Source organism: Capsicum annuum, chromosome 3 (assembly GCF_002878395.1).
Source record: "Capsicum annuum cultivar UCD-10X-F1 chromosome 3, UCD10Xv1.1, whole genome shotgun sequence".
Classification (NCBI taxonomy): domain Eukaryota; kingdom Viridiplantae; phylum Streptophyta; class Magnoliopsida; order Solanales; family Solanaceae; genus Capsicum; species Capsicum annuum.
Window position 1 is genome coordinate 11,154,459 of NC_061113.1, and position 19,928 is coordinate 11,174,386.

At 33.4% G+C, this 19,928-nt stretch overlaps 3 protein-coding genes across 5 annotated transcripts; 2 read left to right on the forward strand and 1 right to left on the reverse strand.

The window, feature by feature from the left end:
* Positions 1–1,015: 1,015 nt before the first annotated feature.
* Positions 1,016–3,730, forward strand: LOC107864243 (histone H2A.Z-specific chaperone CHZ1). Of its 2 annotated transcripts, none has more exons than XM_016710573.2 (3): positions 1,016–1,242; positions 1,672–1,742; positions 2,775–3,730. In XM_016710573.2, the coding sequence occupies exons 1-3, from the start codon at positions 1,168–1,170 to the stop codon at positions 3,487–3,489; spliced, it is 861 nt and encodes a 286-aa protein (XP_016566059.2). In that variant the 5' UTR covers positions 1,016–1,167; the 3' UTR covers positions 3,490–3,730. The 2 variants fall into 2 exon arrangements, with proteins under 2 accessions (XP_016566059.2, XP_016566060.2); XM_016710574.2 differs by having other exon boundaries at positions 1,080–1,242; positions 1,681–1,742.
* On the reverse strand, positions 3,700–6,983 carry LOC107864244. Its single transcript, XM_016710575.2, has 2 exons — positions 6,171–6,983; positions 3,700–4,135 (listed from the first exon to the last, which is right to left on the reverse strand). Exons 1-2 carry the CDS (start codon positions 6,404–6,406, stop codon positions 4,078–4,080), a joined length of 294 nt encoding a protein of 97 aa, XP_016566061.1. The 5' UTR covers positions 6,407–6,983; the 3' UTR covers positions 3,700–4,077.
* Positions 6,984–14,151: 7,168 nt separating this feature from the next.
* On the forward strand, positions 14,152–19,397 carry LOC107852184 (actin-related protein 2/3 complex subunit 2B). 2 transcript variants are annotated; one of them, XM_047409036.1, is made up of 10 exons: positions 14,152–14,525; positions 16,197–16,263; positions 16,516–16,717; positions 16,820–16,986; positions 17,648–17,725; positions 17,819–17,951; positions 18,247–18,338; positions 18,407–18,463; positions 18,589–18,640; positions 18,900–19,397. In XM_047409036.1, exons 1-10 carry the CDS (start codon positions 14,467–14,469, stop codon positions 19,109–19,111), a joined length of 1,119 nt encoding a protein of 372 aa, XP_047264992.1. In that variant the 5' UTR covers positions 14,152–14,466; the 3' UTR covers positions 19,112–19,397. The 2 variants fall into 2 exon arrangements, with proteins under 2 accessions (XP_047264992.1, XP_047264991.1); XM_047409035.1 differs by having other exon boundaries at positions 14,225–14,525; positions 16,516–16,723.
* Positions 19,398–19,928: the final 531 nt, after the last annotated feature.

Consider the following 19,928-nt stretch of genomic DNA (forward strand, 5'->3'; position numbering starts at 1 on the left):
ATATTTTACATGTAGGTGCTACATCCAATTTTCACTAAACCCTATCATTTCAAGCGAGTGATTCAATAAGTCATACATGATTCAAATCTAAATTAATTGAGCTAATAAATTTTAAATATTAAATAATTAATAATCAATAAACTCTTATTTTTTCTCTTTTTTTCCCCTCTTTTATTCGAAGTTTTTTCTTACAAAAATAAAAGATCAAATTTAAGAAGTTGTTTCTAAAGTTTCTTAAAAAAGTTTTAAAGCAAACTTTCTAAAAAAAAAGAAAGAAACTAAAAGCATTACAAGAACGATTGAATCAAGGACGTTGCAACTGCATGAAAGCCATTACTTCTTAATTAGGATGTTTTTTTTTTTTCTCACGTTCACCATTTTCAAATCTCGCAAAGAGAAAACATATTTTTCCTTCGGACATTCTCTTTTATTCACATCTTGCCTTAGTCCCACCCACCTCCCTTGAAAAGACAACCTCGATCATTCATTACACGTGACATATTAAATGTTCAAGATCATGATGTAATTCTCAAACCCGATATAAGAATTCAAACTATTACAGCTATTGGTGTTAAGAAACTTTGACCTGATATAAAATATCAAACTGTTTCAGTGATCGATGTTAAAAAACTTAGGTTAGAAAGGAAAGAAATGTCACATATAGTGAAATCTAATCTTCATTCTTTTTTTTTTTGACCTTTGTGTTTGATTTCTGCTTATTAATTTGCATTCGTGCCAGAAAGTCTCACTTCTGGCTTCTTGAATTCTTTAACCATTGATTCAAAATAAAAAATCACTTATCACCTCCATCACAACCTTTGACGGCAAACTTATATAGTCTAGTCATACCACTGATATTTTATTTCTAAAAATAGACCTCAAAATGTTACCAAAAAATTTAGTAAAAAGGCTGGCAAAGTGGCTTGAAACTGTCTTTTACTCACTACCCCACTTAATTATTACAACACTTGTATCCCCTTTTCTTAACGTTCCTATTTTTTTTTCAAATGCCGTTGGAGGCAACACATATTTAAATCTTCATTACTAAATAAGCCCCCACACCCCACCCCACCCCACCCCACCCCACCCACCATACCCCAATATAAGCACACTGCAAATTCTCTTCTGCAGGGGACTTTTGGAAAATCAAGAAAAGCAGAGGAAAAAATGGGGTGTTTTCTTGGATGTTTTGGTTTTACTAGCAAGAAACAAAAACGTATAAAGCCTTGTAACAAGTTCCAAGTAAGTTTAGATTTCATTTGTTCTGTCTGTTTGTGTTTCAAGAATTTGTTGTTTTTAAAGGAGTTTTATACGACATGTTAACGAGTTTTATTTTAAGTGGTTAGAGGCAGCGGCGTAGGCAAGATTTTTACGAGGTTCATTGTCTAGTGTATGTAATTAGAATTAAAGAAAATCGACCTTGTTATACAATATAATTTTACGGCAAAGGGGTTTCGGATGAATCTCGTTACGTTCCTCTAGCTCTGTCCCTAGTTAGAGGTAGATCCCACCGTGTGGGACTACACTGGGTAAGTTATTGTTGTTGAAGAAGAATTTAGATTTTCTTTGATACGTCTGAATTGAGATAAAGCAAAAACATTTTATCAGAAGAGTTTCCTTAATTTTGTTTTGAATACAAAGATGTTTGCTTTCTCTGAATCTTGTTTTTAGGTGCATCAGAAGTATGTACCACTAGAATCTGAGAATGCAAATGTTGCAGATTCAACAAATTCTGAGACCAGGTGAGTCAACAATTCATGTGTGTGTTTTTTCATTTATTGTTGATAGCAATGATGTCTGTATAAGATTATGCATCTCGATTATTTCATTGGGTTTGCTTTACTTTGAGCTGGGAGTTTATCGAAAACAGTCTCTCTAACTTATTCATGCGTACATGTCACCCTTTTCAGACCCCATTTGTGTGATTATACTGGATATATGTTATTGTTATTGTTGTTGACTATTTCATTGGGTTTGCTTTACTTTGAGCTGTTCGAGTTTATCGAACACAGTCTCTCTAACTTGTGCGTACATGTCATCCTTTCCGGACCCCATTTGTGGGATTATACTGCATATATGTTATTGTTGTTGTTGTTGACTATTTCGTTGGGTTTGCTTTACTTTGAATCAGGAGTTTATTGAAAACAGTCTCTCTAACTTTGTGTGATTATACTAGATATGTTGTTGTCGTTACTATTGTTGACTATTTCATTGGGTTTCTACCAACCACGGCTCAGGTAACTGAGAAGAGATCACCTAAAGCTTTTCTTTTTATCTTGATTAAGATTTGAACGTTAATAATCTCCCATATTTTTTACCTACTTTATTGACTGCTCGGTCATGATATGTTCCGTAGTTTGTGACGATTATTTGGCTTTCCTTTGACCTCTTATAACTTTCACCGACTTCTTTCATGCCCCGTCACACTAGGTAGTTATGAATTTTATTTGGCATTCCTTAATCTCCCATAATTTTCACCAACTTCATTGTCCACTACTTCACGATAGGTAGATTGTGAATTTTATTTGATTTTCCTTTGATCTCTTATAACTTTCACCGACTTCATTTCATAAGACCATTTCATAGTTGTGAATTTTATTTAGCTTTCCTTGGTCTCCCACAATTTTCACCGACTTCATTGACACTACTATCATAGGGGTAGATTGTGAATTTTATTTGACTTTCATTGACCTCCTGTAATTTTCACAGACTTCATTGACGACTAGGTCACTCTATGTTTGGTAGCTTGTGATTTTTATTTGGTTCTAATGCAGAGATAAGCCAAAAGAATCATCAAAACGTAAGGTAAAAAAGAAAGTGAGCTTCAATTTGGATGTTAAGACTTATGAGAGAATCCAAGATGATGACAACACAACAAATTTCTCAGAAGAAGAGGAGAAGACACAAAGAGAATACAATAAACAAGAAACAGCCAAAGCAAGTATGTCTATGTACCCTTCAAGTTATCGATACTATAACTGCAACGATGAGGAGGAAGATGAGATAACACTCGAGGACAGTGATATCGATGATCTTGAAGATGATGAAGACGAAGAAGAAGAAGACTATGGTGTTAGCGAGGACGATGATGATGCTGGTGGTGGTGATGGATACAACTCTTTGCATATTGAGACAGAAAACAAGTTTGGTAATGTTGAAAAACTGAGCAAAGATGAATCAAATGAAGTAGGTCGACATCGTAAGAACACTGTGCTTCTTCCAGTTGAAAATCTCACTCAATGGAAAGCAGTTAAGGCAAGAGGAGCAATGCAAGTGAGGCAGCAGAAGGAAAACATTATCAAGTTGGATGGAAAACAAGAATTGCCAAACTCTAAGCCTAAGCCTCAGGGACATGAAATTCCAGTAGATGCCAGTCTCTCAAACTGGCTGGTTTCAGCAAGAACAACATCAGTAAATGGCTCGTCTGTGTTTTACGTTCAAGATAGAGCTGCAGATCAAGTTGTGCTCGATGAAGTCAATCTCATATAAACAAAGGAAGTGCAGAGAATGGTCTAAATACATTTGGTTTGATGTTTGTGTAAAGTACTGAATGTCTTGTGCATGATTTGTGAGTGCAGTGTGTTGTATTCTCTTCTCCGCGATGGAAAAGAAGACATGGATTTCCATCTGGGACTTGGTATTTGGTTGAGAGCATATCATATCATGTTGTAATTCTTTTATCATTACAAAACACAGCAGTGAAAAAAGAAAGAAAGATGTTACAAAATCATTCTTTGCAATGCATCCGGCTATACGCTAGAATACATTCGTCATCATATGTAAGACTCAGCACTCATATACATCACAATTAAGCAAAAGAGAAACAAGAAAACCCGAAGGTTCTGTATGTTATCTACTAAAACCCGAAGCACTCATATACATTATACAATAGAGGAAGTCATTCTCTCTATCTGACTGTGTACAAGGAAAGGGTCGTATCATTTGGCTCGAGGTGCCAACTAACTTGAACCAAAACTCTCTTAAAAACTGCTGTTATTGTATGCTATATAAGGCGTGAATCAAAGGCGATTCAACATTTTTGATTCACAACTGGTTTGGTAGTGCATTTAATAAGAACTACATTATTCTACAAATGCAAGAATCTGATTCATCATCATCTGAGTCACTTGCATCACTGCAGGAAAAACAAAAAGCTATCTGTAAGAGCAATCCCAAGAAACTGAAGATAATTATCTAGTAAAACGTAGCAAGCATATAATCCGAACTTCAGATGATGCCCAAAAGCAAACGACTAACAGGAAAAAAAACTTCTACGTTCCATAGAAATCAATTGTTCACAAACTACATCAAGCTACAATGCTCAGACTCTTCAAAAAATGTCGCCAAGTGCCAGTCGGATTCTTCAAAAGCAGTACATTTTTTAAGGATCTGACGGGTGCAACAACATTCTGAATAGTCCGAGCAACAAAGATATCAAGTAATGTCTGCAACTTCAGTTGCCAGATGGCCAACATAAACATTGCTCCTTAATGAAAATTCAAGATCTAGTGCTTATGCTAAATGTACTGCAATGAAGTCAAATCCATAGTGAGTTATTATCTCATCGTTTATGATGCATCATGTGAAACATAGCTTAAGCTTATGAAGTACACCCCTTGGGGATTCTGTTGGGGAAGAAAGGGGCAGGGAAGCCGGTACACACTTGATGGCATTTTTGAAAAGTCCGAGCAACATAGAACAAGAGTGCTCCTAATTCCTAAATATGTGGAGTTACCACTACGTTCACCTTAATAAAAAATGACAGCATGCTGCATTTGGATGGCATAATACTTGGGCCTTTTTCTTGTGGTTTGTATAGCTTGAGCACTTATACTGTACTGTTATTTTTCCCACTGCTAATAGTGAAGTTTGTACGTTTTGAAAGATCAGCTCAGTAATGTAGCCAGGTCTAAGCATGTTCTTTTAAGGCCCTACGGTTCATCAGCTAATATTATAGGAAATCTAACGATCACTGCTTTTCTTTTCCTTTTGGATGAGAGCGGTGTCTAGGCCATTGTTCACACCTGTTGACTAATCCACCATATAGCCTGCTACTGTCCCGCGATCACAGTCACTGGGAACCATACCGACTAGAGTTGGAGCAGCTGGGCTCACACTAAGTGTTGTAGATATAATATGATCTCCACGTTGTTACTGATATGCCTCAACCACTCATCCCCCTGGCGACTCATAATAACAGGATATATCGTGCTGCTTATATTAGGATGCCAAGCACACCATCGTAGACAACTAACCTATAGCTGTGATTCACGCAATCAATATGCTTATCATAAGAAAGATATCCTTACACAGACCGCATACACATCATCTAGTACTCCATTTCAGATTTGACATAAGGCATAAACAGAACATCACACTTACATATTTTCTTTTTCTTTTAATATATATATTTTCACTTTTAATAAAATAAAAGATCTAATACCTGACACTCAGACAAGTTACTATACCATTCAATAGTTCTACTGCGAATTATTGCTTCGCCACAATGCTCTAGTAATCCACCATGCGAAAACATCAAGCTTATTAGCTACTATGATTTTCCACAATGAGCAACCAGTACAACAACAACCTACTAGTCCCACAGAGGTAGAATCTACGCAAACCTTACCCCTACCCTAGAGGCAGAATTGATTTGCCACATTGTTCTAATGATCCACCGTGCGGAAACATCAAACTGATTAGCTACTATAATTTTCCACAATGAGCAACCAATACAACAACAACAACACAGTGTAGTCACACAAAGTGGGATCCAGGGAGGGTAGAGTGTACGCAGACCTTACCCCTACCTCAGAGGTAGAGAAGTTGTTTCCAATAGACCCTTAGCTCAAGGAAAAATTGTCCAGCGCAGTCCAGAAAAAGAAGTAACTAAAGTACAAGAAACAATAATAATAAAAAACAACAAACAACAGATAGCAACAAAAAGCAACAAACAATAGATAGCAACAAAAAACAACAAACAACAGATAGTAACATAAAACAACTGACAGTAACAGAACAAAACTACAACAAAACAATACAATAGTTGAGATACAAGGAATCAAAAGTAGCAGAACAGATACTACAACAAAACAATACCATAGTCGAGATACAAAGAATCAACATATGATAATTAAACTACATAAAGAGATTTTTTATTTTTTATTTACCTTGGCTGAAATTCCAAAACCTCAGTAAGTTTATTCCCATTTGTATCATTCCACTGAACTTTCCTCTTTGGTTTAGCTATCTTTTTTGACAAACCACCTTTCCTAGAAGGAGGTAACAGTGCTTTAGACTCATCATCTTCATCTTTTTCCCCATTCAACATAGATTTAGGAGCTTCCATACTATCTACATACTGAATTTTCTCCCCTTTAAATTCTTTATTATTTTTAATATCCATTTATCCCAAACACTCAATAAAAATCAAATTTTCCTCCTAAAATTTACCTAAAGAACCTCAAGAAAATTACTCCAATGCAAAAACAACAACTCCATTTCATCAAAATCCTCAAAAAGCTCAAAACTTTACAAGAAAATTCCAAGATTTGACAAAAATTCAGCTCCCAATCGACAATAAAATAGGGAATTTCAAGATTCTTGATTTTCAAATCCTCAAGAAAACAATAAGGGTAATTGGATATGCATTAAAAATCCAATCTTTATGATAAAATAAATAAAGGGGTCTTTGTTTAGCTCATGAAAAAACACAACAAAGCATCACTCCAAGAATTCTTCTGCTTTTTTTTTTCTCCTTTCTTTTCCTTCTCTTAATGTGAAGGAAAATGGAGGATTTGGTTATGACAATGAATCAAAAAACCCTTGAATTTGTATTGATTAGATTTGGGAAAAAGAAAGAGAAAAATGGAAAGGATACAAGAGAGAGAGAGAGTGTGTGTGTGTGTGAGAGAGAGAGAGAGAAAAGTGCTATTTGCAAGCAAGTTGTGTAAGAGCAAAGTGCGTTTACTTTTGTTATTTGTGGAAGCTAATGTAAAATTGACCCCAACAAGACACATAATAGATAGTACTAAAAATAATGTTGGCAGAAATTACATAATATCGCAATTTAATTTATCATTATTATCAAAAACCTCAACTTCTTAAATTAATTATAAAAATATTAAATTTTAATTTATATCAAAATATTGAACTCCAATACATCACAAAACCAAAAACTATATCATGAAATCAATTAAATAATATATTCCAATCTTAAGTGATGTGTAGCGACCCTAAGTAATGTATTTGATTAGTTCAATATCTAAAATTTTATTTAATTTTTTAAAAAAGTGAGGATATAATATAATTCAATACTAAACAGTTGGGGTTTATGAAATTTTTTCTAAAATGTTCTATATTTGCATCTAATTACAGTTGCTTCTCGTTTGGCCAAATTTTTGGAAGGCCAAAAATACTTATTGATCGAAGTTTGGATTTTAGTAAAACGTTTTTTATTAAAAAAGGAATTTGTAGTTATTGCCATTTTGGTGTGTAAAGGGTGAATGATCCTCCTATATAATATTTCACAAACTATACATAAAGAGCTAAATCGCATTAAAAAAGTTTCATGTGACGAATTCAATCCAGAAGGTCAATTTGCAAGAAAAAAGCCTCGTGCGATGGCTTGATCTAGAAGGCAACCCCTTGGTGTTGCAAGCGAGGGATTTTGAATTTGAGACCTTCCCAAGTCAAGCCATCTAAGTCATTTCGAAGGATTTGAATTTCTGTATAATGATTTTACGTTGATTAAATTTGTGTGCACATTAACTAATTTATAAGTAGAGATGTGGAAGTAAAGTGACACAATACGGTTCTATTGAACATTCGTCACAGATAAATCTCTTTGATATAACGTCTTCTTTTTTAATCATGATTTCCCTATTGACCAAGTAATTTTTACTTCCTACTAAAGCTTGCTAAATAACTTTATTCATGAAAACTTAACAACATAAAAAGACATCACCCATTCATTTCACCTTTGTTAAAAAACCTTTAAATATAAACTCCAAATTAGTTTAGTATTTCATTTCATTTTCATTGTTCACTAAACCACATTTTTGCTCAAATTGTACTCATCCTTTCTGTCACTTTCCTTTAATTCCGTGGATTTTCAAAAATGACTTTATAAATTTTTAAATACAAAAATACAATTTATTAAGGAAACAACAATTATATACTAAATGAAAAGTAAGTCAATTTATGTGGAAATAATAAGTTTTGCAATAATAATAGCAATATCCAATCTAATTTCACAAATGAGGTATGAAAAGAATGTTGTGTAAGTAACCTAAAGAATCAGTGGATGAGTTGTGGTTAGGGGTGAAATGTCACCCGAATTCGAAGCTAGCTGATTCTCCCCAAAATGCATGGGAAAATTTTTTCTAATGGGCGAAAGCCTGACGAAGCAATGTCGCGTGAAGGTAGAAGACCCACAGATCGTGAACTTCTTTTTTCATTGAAATTGCAATAACAGTATCTGGAGAATAAGCATTGGGTAACTCTGTGCCACCAGCCGCGGTAATATAGAGAAGGTAAGCGTTATTCAAAATGATTTACCTTTGCTCCTACCGTACTCTAGTTTGGCAGTTTCCACCGCCCAACTAGGGTTGAGCCATGAGATTTGACGGCGGATTTAAAGAAGTCACCTATAAACCATGAATCAGAATAGAAGTGTTTGTCCCACCCATGAATAAATATTTTATAGTAGCCTCATTAGACCGTTTTCAGCTTGTGAAGATAGAAAGTTTCTTTTCGATAGACCCTCGATTCAAGTAAGTAATAGTAATTTTTATAACAGGAAAATTAAAAGAAATGTTTTTTTAAAGTCATAAACTAGAAGGGAGTAAGTAGTATAAAGTAAACTCTAGGATTAATTAAGAAGGTATATAGTTATTAATTATTAATTAATGCCAAAAAAGAAGCTAGTTATGAAGGTGACAGATAAAAATCTGGGGCCTACCTGTTGAATAAGGATATAAAGTGGAACACTTTGAATTTCTTCACATGAAGATGTCTTTTTTTTTTTCTTTTCTTTTTTCAACAAAAAAATAATTTCATGTATAAAAATAAGATGGTTGGGTAATATTATTATCATGTGAATATTCCTTAGTTTGGAAGTACCTGTTTCATGACAAACCATGTTCCCCTTTTTGTTTTTGAGTACTTAATTATTTTTACTTATTCCAAAATGGTGTCCTAAAGTTTATTAAAAGCTTGAAATTATATAAAAAGGAAGTGTGAGACAATTAAAGTATATGACTTTTTAAGTGAGGCAAGCATCATATTTATTAATAGGGGTGTGGATTGGCAGGTTGGATTCGATTTTATATATTATTAATTTGATTTATTATTTTTTAATTTTTAAATATGCTAAATCAATAAGATATTTTTTATCGATTTTTGGTTTATCGATTTTTAGTCCTTAACAGTTCAATTTTCGGCTAACCGATAAGAAAATAATCAAAAAAATAAAAATAGTAGTAACTAACATAAAAAAAAAAATCGAATCTTAGTTGTAACAAAAAATCCTACATAATGTGTTTTAATTTACAAGAATCTTCAAGTTTGAACTAAATGTTGTTAGGTGAAATTAAAAGAAATATATAATAAGTCATATATATATATTTATCTTGTTGGGTTATCGGTTTATCCAATAACCCAATAAAAAAAATCTAACCGAATCAATAACCCAATATTTTTTTTTTATAAAACCATTAACAAATCGTTAACCCAATAACAATAAATAATACTATTTTTATCAGTTCGATTTTCACACACCCCTAATATTTACAATCAATTTATAATTTTTAGTATATTGCTTTCGATTATAAATGTATAAAGATAGACGTAACAATACATTGAACGTGAATGAGTTTAAATTAGAAAATGTCCTCAGCTTCTTATAAATTTTTCCTTAATTTGGTGAATAATGTAAATCTTTGATTTGCTTCTTTCTATGATCACATCACATTAATAGAGATGAAATGATAATAACACCATTTTAAATAATTTTCACATTTTCCATCTAATTTAGGTTCTTGAAAAAAAAAAAGAAAGAAAAGAAAAAGGACATGTTACTTGTATTTGATCTTCTTTTTGTAGGGCTACTTTGGTGTCAAATCATAAAATAAAAAGCTTATTGAATTTGTATTTATATGCAAAAAAGATAGAATGTCAATGGTTAAAATTAAATAAAGGTTTTTGGATAAAAAAGAAGTTTGATTTCTCCTTGAGAGGACCTTTTCACCTATGGTTTTCATTTAACAAGTGTCCCAACTAAAAAAAAATAATAATAGAAAAATAAAGTGGACATGATGGAGTTGGATGTACTATAAAGCAATTGATTAGTGAAAAATAATATCTTTAAGTTATCCCTCGGGTGATTTCAAGTTGTTTTATAAAACAAAACAAAAATTCTTCCACCCCCCAACCAGTGCTGATATTTATAATGAAGTTTGATTAATTTAAACTCGTGTAGAGAAGTCCTCTCATGAAGGGTAAAATGTGTTAGGCTTGAAATTGAGGTGATGTCATGCGGGAGCTATTAATTTGCTAATCATGAGACGATAATTCAGACGACAGATAAAACAATACTAAAAAGTTATATTATTGATATGATTTAACCAAACGGCCTACACATTAAAAATAAAATTGAAAAATCTAAAATCTATTGGAAGAAATCTCCCCCTAAACAAAGAATCTTTAAAGACTACATTATGGATACTATTGTGTTTTGATATGAGAAGAGGGTATTCTATTTATAGAGTTCCAAAACTTTTCCTCTTAGAAAGAGATTAGCCAAAATATGGAAAATTTTTATATTTTTCTTTAGGAAAAATAAAAGTAATTATGGTAACTTTTATTTTCCTTCTAAGAAAAAGTAAAATTTAATTTCGGTAAGAAAATCAGGGCAAAACCCTAACAAAATGCTCCCTACCAAAGGCGACTATGACTCCATATTCAAGATTCAAACTCGAGACCTCTAATTAAAGATGAAAGAATACTTACTATTCCACCATAATTTTTAACGGTGTTTTAAGAAAATCTTTTATGTTGTGTCTAATCCTTAAAAAAAAAAGTATTCATGATAGGACATGAATAACCTAATGATCTATGGACCAACTCTTCCTTTGTCTTTATTTACTTTTATTATTTCTATCTTCATTATTTTCTATATGAATTTTTTACGATCGAATTTTTTTTATACTGATTTTGATAAGCTTTGTTTGAGTTAAGTGTATATTGACGACATCTTTTTATCGTCACAAAATAAAAAAAAAATTACGTAAACACCACCCCTCCTTGACTTCACTTTTGATTTGGTGTAATATTGCTCTACATAAACCATATATTTTCGTGAAAATATTACTATAGCTAAAATGATTTCTCCATTTTACGTAATGAAATATTTTAAGATGACTAAACATTACAAAGTGATGTCATCAACATAATTCCAGATACATAGTATACTAATTTCTTTTACTTCATATCAAAGTTTAGACTTAAAGAATTCTTACCTAATTTGTTGAAAAATATACACAAATAGCATTGACTTTCTTACTAAAATCAATTTGTATCCATTAATTTATAACCAAAGTCCAAAGGAAAATATTTCTTATGTTAAAGTGTTAGTAATTCTTTCAGATACATTTGTTTCAAAAACATTTATTCCAATACTAAATGTAAATACTCACATTGTTCTCCAAAACCAATTAAACTTATAAAAATAATAATATACAATCATATCCAAGATACCATAAATATTTAACCATTATACTAACGATAAACATATGTAAATGGTCAGTCAAAATTAAGGTCAGTTAGATCAAAATTTTTGAAAAATATTTTATCTAAAAAAATAAGTTCATTGAATACAAGAAAAGCGATCTTTCTAATAAAAGTAGGAAAAATAAATTTTACACGCGAAATTTTTGTTGATTGTCTCCTCCCGATCCTTCAACACACCTCATACCACACCCCGTAGCTTTCATCGACACCCTTATTTCCCACCTCCCATAGTATTTGTCTAAATTATATTGTATAATTTAGAATATTAACTTTTTCTTAAATATAAGAAAATAAGTAACTGAAAACTATTTTCCTTCGTATCGAACACACCCTTAAGGAGCAAACCCAACAATTAAACTAATGGCAAAACGTTTATATTATGCTAAAATAGAAGAATTAATATAAGATACTCTTTTTAACCTTTTGTGGATGGTGGGGTGTTTAGCAACTGGCAAGATAAGAAGAAAAAAAAAATACTACAAAATAATAGCAAAATTTTATACATCACAATTCCATGTAGTGATGGGTGACACACATGATCAAAGATTATTAAAGGGTCCCCAAAATAAGAAAAAAAAAAAAGAGTTTTTTTTTTTAAAGAAAGAAAATTTAATGACTCTGAAACCTTTTTCTTTTTTATCTCAAGGATGTACATATATAATAGCTTCACTATTGCATCACCACTTTATTTATTGATTTTGTATTCGATGTTCGGTGTTTGTATTGAAATTTGATAATATTTGTATTGACACTAAAAAGTTTTTGATCAAAGGAGAATACATTCTTTAACAAAGACGACTTTATATTTAGAGGCTCGAACATGAGATCACTATTTAAGGATGAAGAAGTACTTACCATTTTAGATTGTTATTTAAATTTATTCTATTGCTAATTTTATTGTTGGACTCCAATCATATTGAACCACTACTAGTTCTAATTGATGCTAAGTTTCAACCTTTTAAGTTGCTGACATGTGATTAAGGGATTGTGAGTTTGAACTGTGAAAATAGTCTCTTATAAAAATACAAATTAAAATAGCGTAAGTAAGCTCTTGTAGTCCGATCATTTCTCAAACCTCACAAACTTAATACATCAACCTGTTTTTTAGTACTTATTTTTTTTGATTTGTGAGTGGTGGGGGAAGGGGATAAGGGAATGGAATTTGGAACTTATCGTTTTGTTGGGTAGGAATGAAACAATTAATTAATTGACATGTACATAAAACTTGCTTTATTGGATGGATACAGAATAGTTCAACCAACCAAAAATTAATTGCATCAAGAGAAATTCTTTTTTCAGTGTAAAATTTTGGACCACCTTAGATTTAGGTCTACAAATCTAAATATACATAATTGTTTATTTAAGCCTCATTAAAGTAGTAGTATTGATCTTTGTCTTTGTAATTGTCAACCTTTTTTTTTTTTTTTTTTGATAAAAAGGATTTCAAATCAACTTGTGCGCACCTCAACTAATTCCATAGGTTATCTGTCATTTCTCATTAGCAGCGGATTCAAGGTAACTCTGACCATAAAAACTAACACACGTGGAAAGAAATCACCTAATGTTTTCTCCGTTGAAATTTGAACATGAAATCTCTGGCTCTCGATGACTTCATTGACACCCTCGGATGCTGCAACTGTTAACTTCACATGTCAGAGTAGGTATCGTTTGGTTGGAAAAGAGTTATCAAGGAATTATTCGGGATTAGTTATCCCACGTATATGGAATAACTTATCCCATCACTATGGTTTAAATGGTGGGATAAATAATCCCGGTACAAATTAATACCTTCAACTAAACATGGGATAAAATAATCTTTTATTTTATCACAAAACTATTTATCCATTATATCCCACACCAAACGAACCCTTAGTGTGTTCAATTTTCACTAGAAACTTCTCATTCTCTTCCCATTCCTTAGCATTTCATAATTTAATGGTATTTATTGAAATTTAAGTTGTTTTCACATATATATACGCGCTATGTATCGAAAATATTCAGTTCAATTGAATCCACTGAATGTAAGTTGCATCCGCCTCTACAAAGGCGTATATAGTCTTGCGGCATTGGTTCATGTGAACTCAATACTTTCGACACAGACATAAACTAATATAGCACCAACGTTAAGAGCATTGAGTCCTTTTGAGTTTAAATCCTGAATCCACCTCGTCTCAAAAAAAAAAACAAAATCTTAACTGTTTGGTGAGTTGGGCCCAACACACAAAAAAAATATACCAAAAGTTCAATTATCTTTTGATAAGTAGCACCAAGAACTCATTAACTTAATTATACAATGAGATCATCTTGATTGATTTTGCACACATGCAACAACCAACTTTCAAAATTACCAAGTGAAGTGAAGACAATATAATAATGATCAATAATAGTTCAGTAACTAGTACATAGAAGCATATATAACATGATTATTGTATCTGTTTACTGATCTTTGAAGCCAAGCATTGGCAGATGTGACAAAAACTAGAGGTGCCATTTGTCTTGGTAGGTAAATGAATTGCTTCAAAAGTTGCTAAACATGATTGCAAAATTTAGAAACTTGCATTTTACTCAAAAAAAGTGAACTACTTCTACCACAACTCATCAGTAAAAAATAACCTGTTTTTACATACATATCTTCATGTGAAGTTCATTCCACCCACAGGATCAACACATCGGAGCATGGCGTGTTTTGAACGTGCATCACCAGCGTTGAAGGAGATTCTGCTCAGATTATACCGGTAAAGTGAACCACTCGTTGTTCCTCGTACTTTAAGTCATGTTCAAGATTTACCTCTCAGATAAGTAGACAACAAAGCGTTTTGTTAGTTTAAAGTATATCTTTCTTGAATAAGTTAGAAGCATCATCTGTTCCAGAATGGCACCCATACTATCAGTCGTAACAACTTTTGTAATCCCCAACACCTAGAAAATGATGCAAGAATAATTTTTTTCTGAAACTGTGGTGTCCACGCCAGCATATGTGCACCTCGGCTCATTCCACAGGGTACCTGCAAACTTCCCACCAGCACAGATACCAAATAACTTTATCCACCAAGATTTAGACAGATGGGAAGAAATCATCGGGATTAGACTTTATGGTTCTCAACCCACTTCACTAACCACTAGGCATCACCCTTGAGTGCAACGATGTATTCACCAGGATTAACGCAGCCGATCATAGTGTAGGGTCTGTCTAATATTGAAGTACAGTTCAAATTTCTATACTAGGTAATTCTAATCTGTCAAAAACATGATGGTGAACATTTTTCACTATAATTTTCAAGATCATATTATTAGGAACCGAAATAAGATTCATAGAATACGTTGGAGAATGTCTCATATGGTAAAAAGGAGAAAGTACAGAACATAAGGCAATTGTACAGATTAAGCAGGAATCATTAAGTATAATTAAGTTCTGAGATATACAGGTTAGTGAAAATTGCAGATAAATAGGAATTTATGTATAGTTATGATGTAGAATCGGATAGACAGTAAGTGTGCACAAAAGGGTTCTATTTGGCAGACGAGAAGGCATTATACAGGTAGGATTCCATTTCTGGGACTACATTTGCCTTTTGTTCTATTGTCAAATGTTGCTTTCAACAGTCCAATTAGTGACACTCTTTATGACCACAAGCCAGGTATAGTGGACTTACCAGAGTACTTGAAAGGAATGAGCCAACCACCATATTCTGAAGTTTCTGCTAAGTTGGCCCCGCTGCAGAAATGACCTGCCGTTATGTAGATCAAACTCATTAGACCAACTTCTTTTATAGTTGTTATACATCAAGTTAAACTATAAGTTATGGCAGAATAATGCGATTTAGACAAGGTATTTGGGGTGGGGGATTAGGAAGTGGTATCGGTTGGGAGATTTGCAAGTTCGGTCAAGTCCAACATGGAGTTCAGAAAACTATCGAGCTATAATGAAACAGCAGCAGCAGTAACAACAACTACGCGTCAATCACAAGCTAGTTTGGGTAACTCGTAAATATCCATTTCATCCTATTTGGATTGTACAACTACTCTATTCAAGAGATTTACAGGAAATCCACATAGAAAAGACACATCAATACCATCGAATAAATAGAGCTGTCTGACATAGAAAACACCCAAGCCAGCAGTATCACCTTTTCTACTGTCAACAGAAAAAGTGACTCGATTGTTCAATTTCTCACTAGTTAGGAAGACATATTATGATGGGGATCCCAAAAACAAAACAATACAAAGTTGAGGTCCATTTAGTATTGTTATGCTATAATAAGTAATTCACCATATAGATTTTACTAACTGGACTTTAAGCAGTCCTTAAATGCGTTTCTTCCTGGATTGAATCTTAAGTTCTTGAATTAAGAGATGAAAAAACTAAAACTCTTACAGTGAACATGCTATTTTTTTTCTTGAGACAGAAATGAACGGGCTATTGATGCCGACCATCACCTTCATGAATTTGGGTCCGTTGAATATTACATCCAGGTATGAACAACAAGCAACCACAAGCACACATACATTCCATACCTGATTGAAGTTCAATGCACATAAGACAAGGCTCGTATTAAGGAAGATCCATCGGACTGAAGAACAATTTAAGCAGCTACTTCTACATTTAAAAAAGACTTCCCAGTTGGACATGCATTTCATTGCTTAAATTTTTTCTGATATTCAACAATCCAAAATATGTGTGCTAAAGTTTCCATAACTTTTTTTCTTGTTGAAATATTTTTTCAGTCTTTGGTGTCAGATCCTGATCATACCTACTTATCAGTATCAACACCAATTCTGTCTCAAGCATTTCTGATCTCAACTCGGCTTTCACATTACACTATAGAGAAGGTAAAGGCAATTAGTGCTGAAGTTGTGGAGATTGTTCAGCCTCCAAAAGAAGGATATCAGCTGACTTTACGACTCAATTTTGCTAGAATGTCGCATGGTAAAGGTTTGGAACTCCTCGCTTTGCCTCCTCTCTTTTTCCTGTTATATTCCACACTGCAGCAGTGCTCATAAAATTTGTGCTGTCTTGTGTTCTTTTCAGAGTCGATAAAAATGATCACAGACATTGCTGCTGTGCAAGGTGTAATTCTGAGTTCTCAGTTGGAAGAAATGCTGATGAATGTGAATTCACAAGATGTGGCTCAAGGGATGTACAAACCGATCAAGCTTGTTTATCACCCAAGAGAGCCGTTTTATGTCATAAAACAGGTACTTCACATTATGCAATAACTTTGTTTAATCATACCATCAGTGAACATAGTCAAATTCGTGCTCCAAAAAGTGACAATTATACTACAAATGGAAGAGGGAAAAGCTAAAAGCGAGCCCATCACATTTTCTGAGACCATCAAATTTCAGGATCATTTCAGACTTCAATATCTGCAGAGTGATTTATTATTCAAACATTCAAACCACCAAACTGTCTTGAATTGCAAACTCTATTTGCAGTAAATAATAAATTGCAAGATTATATTCGCACCTAATATATTAGCATTACATTATATGTATCCTATACCGAAAATACACACCTTTTCTCATGTCAATCAGGAAGCTTTAAAGGAAGGACAGGTTGCAGGCATTTCTTTAAAAGGCACTAGAAGCATGTTGAAATCAAATTCTAAACTAAGCCATATAATACTTCCAAACTACAGCATATAGCTACTGTGTGGTGCTAAGTTCAAAATATGGCACATGAATAGTAACTATATAATTTCTCTCTGGTTTAAATTGGCATATTTAAAGGCACTTGAATGAAAAGAGTTGATTGTACAAAAAGGATATAGAGAAAAATTTCTTCCTAAAAATATGAGATTTGTTTGAGAGGATACAGCTCATGCTTCTTGATAAGTAAACACCACATTTGTGACAGCCCCAGAAAATCACGGCAGTATTCCCAATGCGTTTTAAGGAGAAAACAGATGTGATTATAGCTACAGCATTCTTCCAGGTAACACAATTTTACAAGATGTACGACTTTGTAATTTTATAGCACGTATGACTTTGTTCAAGTGTTCAGGAGAATTGACAGTTTCCCCAGCAGGAACTCATGGATGTCGCAAATACAAAAGCATGTGCCAAGGCACCACATTGCATCTGGTCCCCTATTCCACCTCCTGAGCTAAGAGGAGAAGCAATTGAAGACTTAAGCACAAATGGAGGATTTGTTTCTTTTGGTATCAACTCAAGTCACATTAACACCTCACATGTATATGTAAAATACTGTTTCCCTCAAACAAATGAAACATTTGATAATGGAAAAAGAAAACTGTTTGTGTTACTTCAGTTTTCGAAAAGAATACAGACACCAAGAACCTCCGAAACAAGATTAATAATATGAAAACGGACATTTAAGAGAGAAGATGTCAACTAGTAAACTCAGAAGATAAATGTATTATCGTTCTCCTGCCTTCTCTAAATCTTGGAATTGGAGTTGGTCTGATATTTACCTTTTTATCATGGCATTCACAGATATCACTTCACGCCATATTGAAGGCAAAAGGTTAGACAAGACTGTGTGGAACCTTCTGAACTTCTATGCATTTGTTAAAAATCATGTAAAGGTAAAAATCCATTTAGAGTGATAGCATTATACCTATTAAAATTTCTCTCTAACTTCTGCATCAAATAGAGCACTCGAGGATTCATACAAAGAAGGATGAGAACATGTCTGAAGCGCCAGGTTGAGGTATAGCAATAAATCATTCACCATGAGTAGCATATTATGAGTTCGTACAGTATATCTACACTTTGAGAGGTCAATTTTGTAAAAATACACACAATGATAAACTACTATCTGATTGCAATTTGCAGGTCTTACAGAAAACAGGACTTCAAGATGATCAACACATTAAAGCGGTGAAAGGTATGGATCTTTGGATTTGAACAGAAAACCTAAAGAGAAACTAACAATCAAATAACAGTACGACAGGATTTATGATGTTTATGCACATATAGTAGAAGCAAAGACTGACATAATGAAAGACCATAAATTCTATTAGCTTAAAGCCACATCTCCTACGTTGCTTTTTCTTATTGGTTCTTTTTTTTCACTATTTCTCTAACTCTATACATCCTTTTTCTTTTACTTTCTCCTTAATTTTTTGTAAACAACATTCCTGCAGGACATAAGCGCATGAGAAAGTTGGTAAACTTCACAAAATTCAAAATACTCAGATATAGAAGTGATTTTACCAGTAAACTTAAGAGGATTCGTTCGAGATTAAAAATCCATGGATTCAGCCGTTTCCGTCGAAAGTGGTTGTCATTCCCCACCTTCTCCTCCAAGACCAAATACAGAAAGCTGGAAAAAGATATTTCTCTTCAACACGATTAATAGATTTTGCTTATGGTCAGACTTTTCCTCAAAAGGGACAAACATATCCTTTAATCAGGATAGTTGTAACAATCTAGCATGTAAAAACAACTTTGTGTTTGTCACTTTCTCAAATGTTGGCAATACATATAGATGCCCCTATACCATGTAAAAATATTAAAGCACAATAAAAAGTTGGTTAGGAGTTGTTTTATACTTCTGTCACAAATTAAACCCAGATTTGTATAGTATTCTATTTGTTAAGTAAGAAAGTGTCATCTCTATTTGATGGTCGACAGTGTTAAGGTGAACATTTGGTGCAACTGTCCATAAACGCTAAAGAAATTTGTTACCTTCTTACCATGGAACAGGAACTAATCCTTAACTATTCCTCTATCAATTAGGCATTAGCTTTGATTTCCTTAACATAAACATCAATTCATTGAGCAGACACCCCCCACACCCTACAGTCCGAGATGAAGTACGGATGACAAAAGTACATAATGGTTTTCTCTTTTTCAAATCAAACAGAAGTACAGCATCGCCATATGCATGATGGTATCAGCTTCCACCATCTTTTCTGAGTATTGCTGCCCCCTCACTTACTCCAGCAATTTAGTAAATCAGATGTATTTTCTGGCATTGTCCAATTGTAGAGGATAATGTTGAGAAACAGTTCCCCTAGTTGGGCAGTGAACTTGCAAGCGCAAGAACAAATGATTGTTGGTTTCCCCTGTTTACACAGGACGCACCTGGGAACCAATTGCATTCCCTTCCTCTTTAGCACTTCCTGGTTAAGCAAGCCCGTCTGACTGCTAACCAAGTGAAGCATTTCACT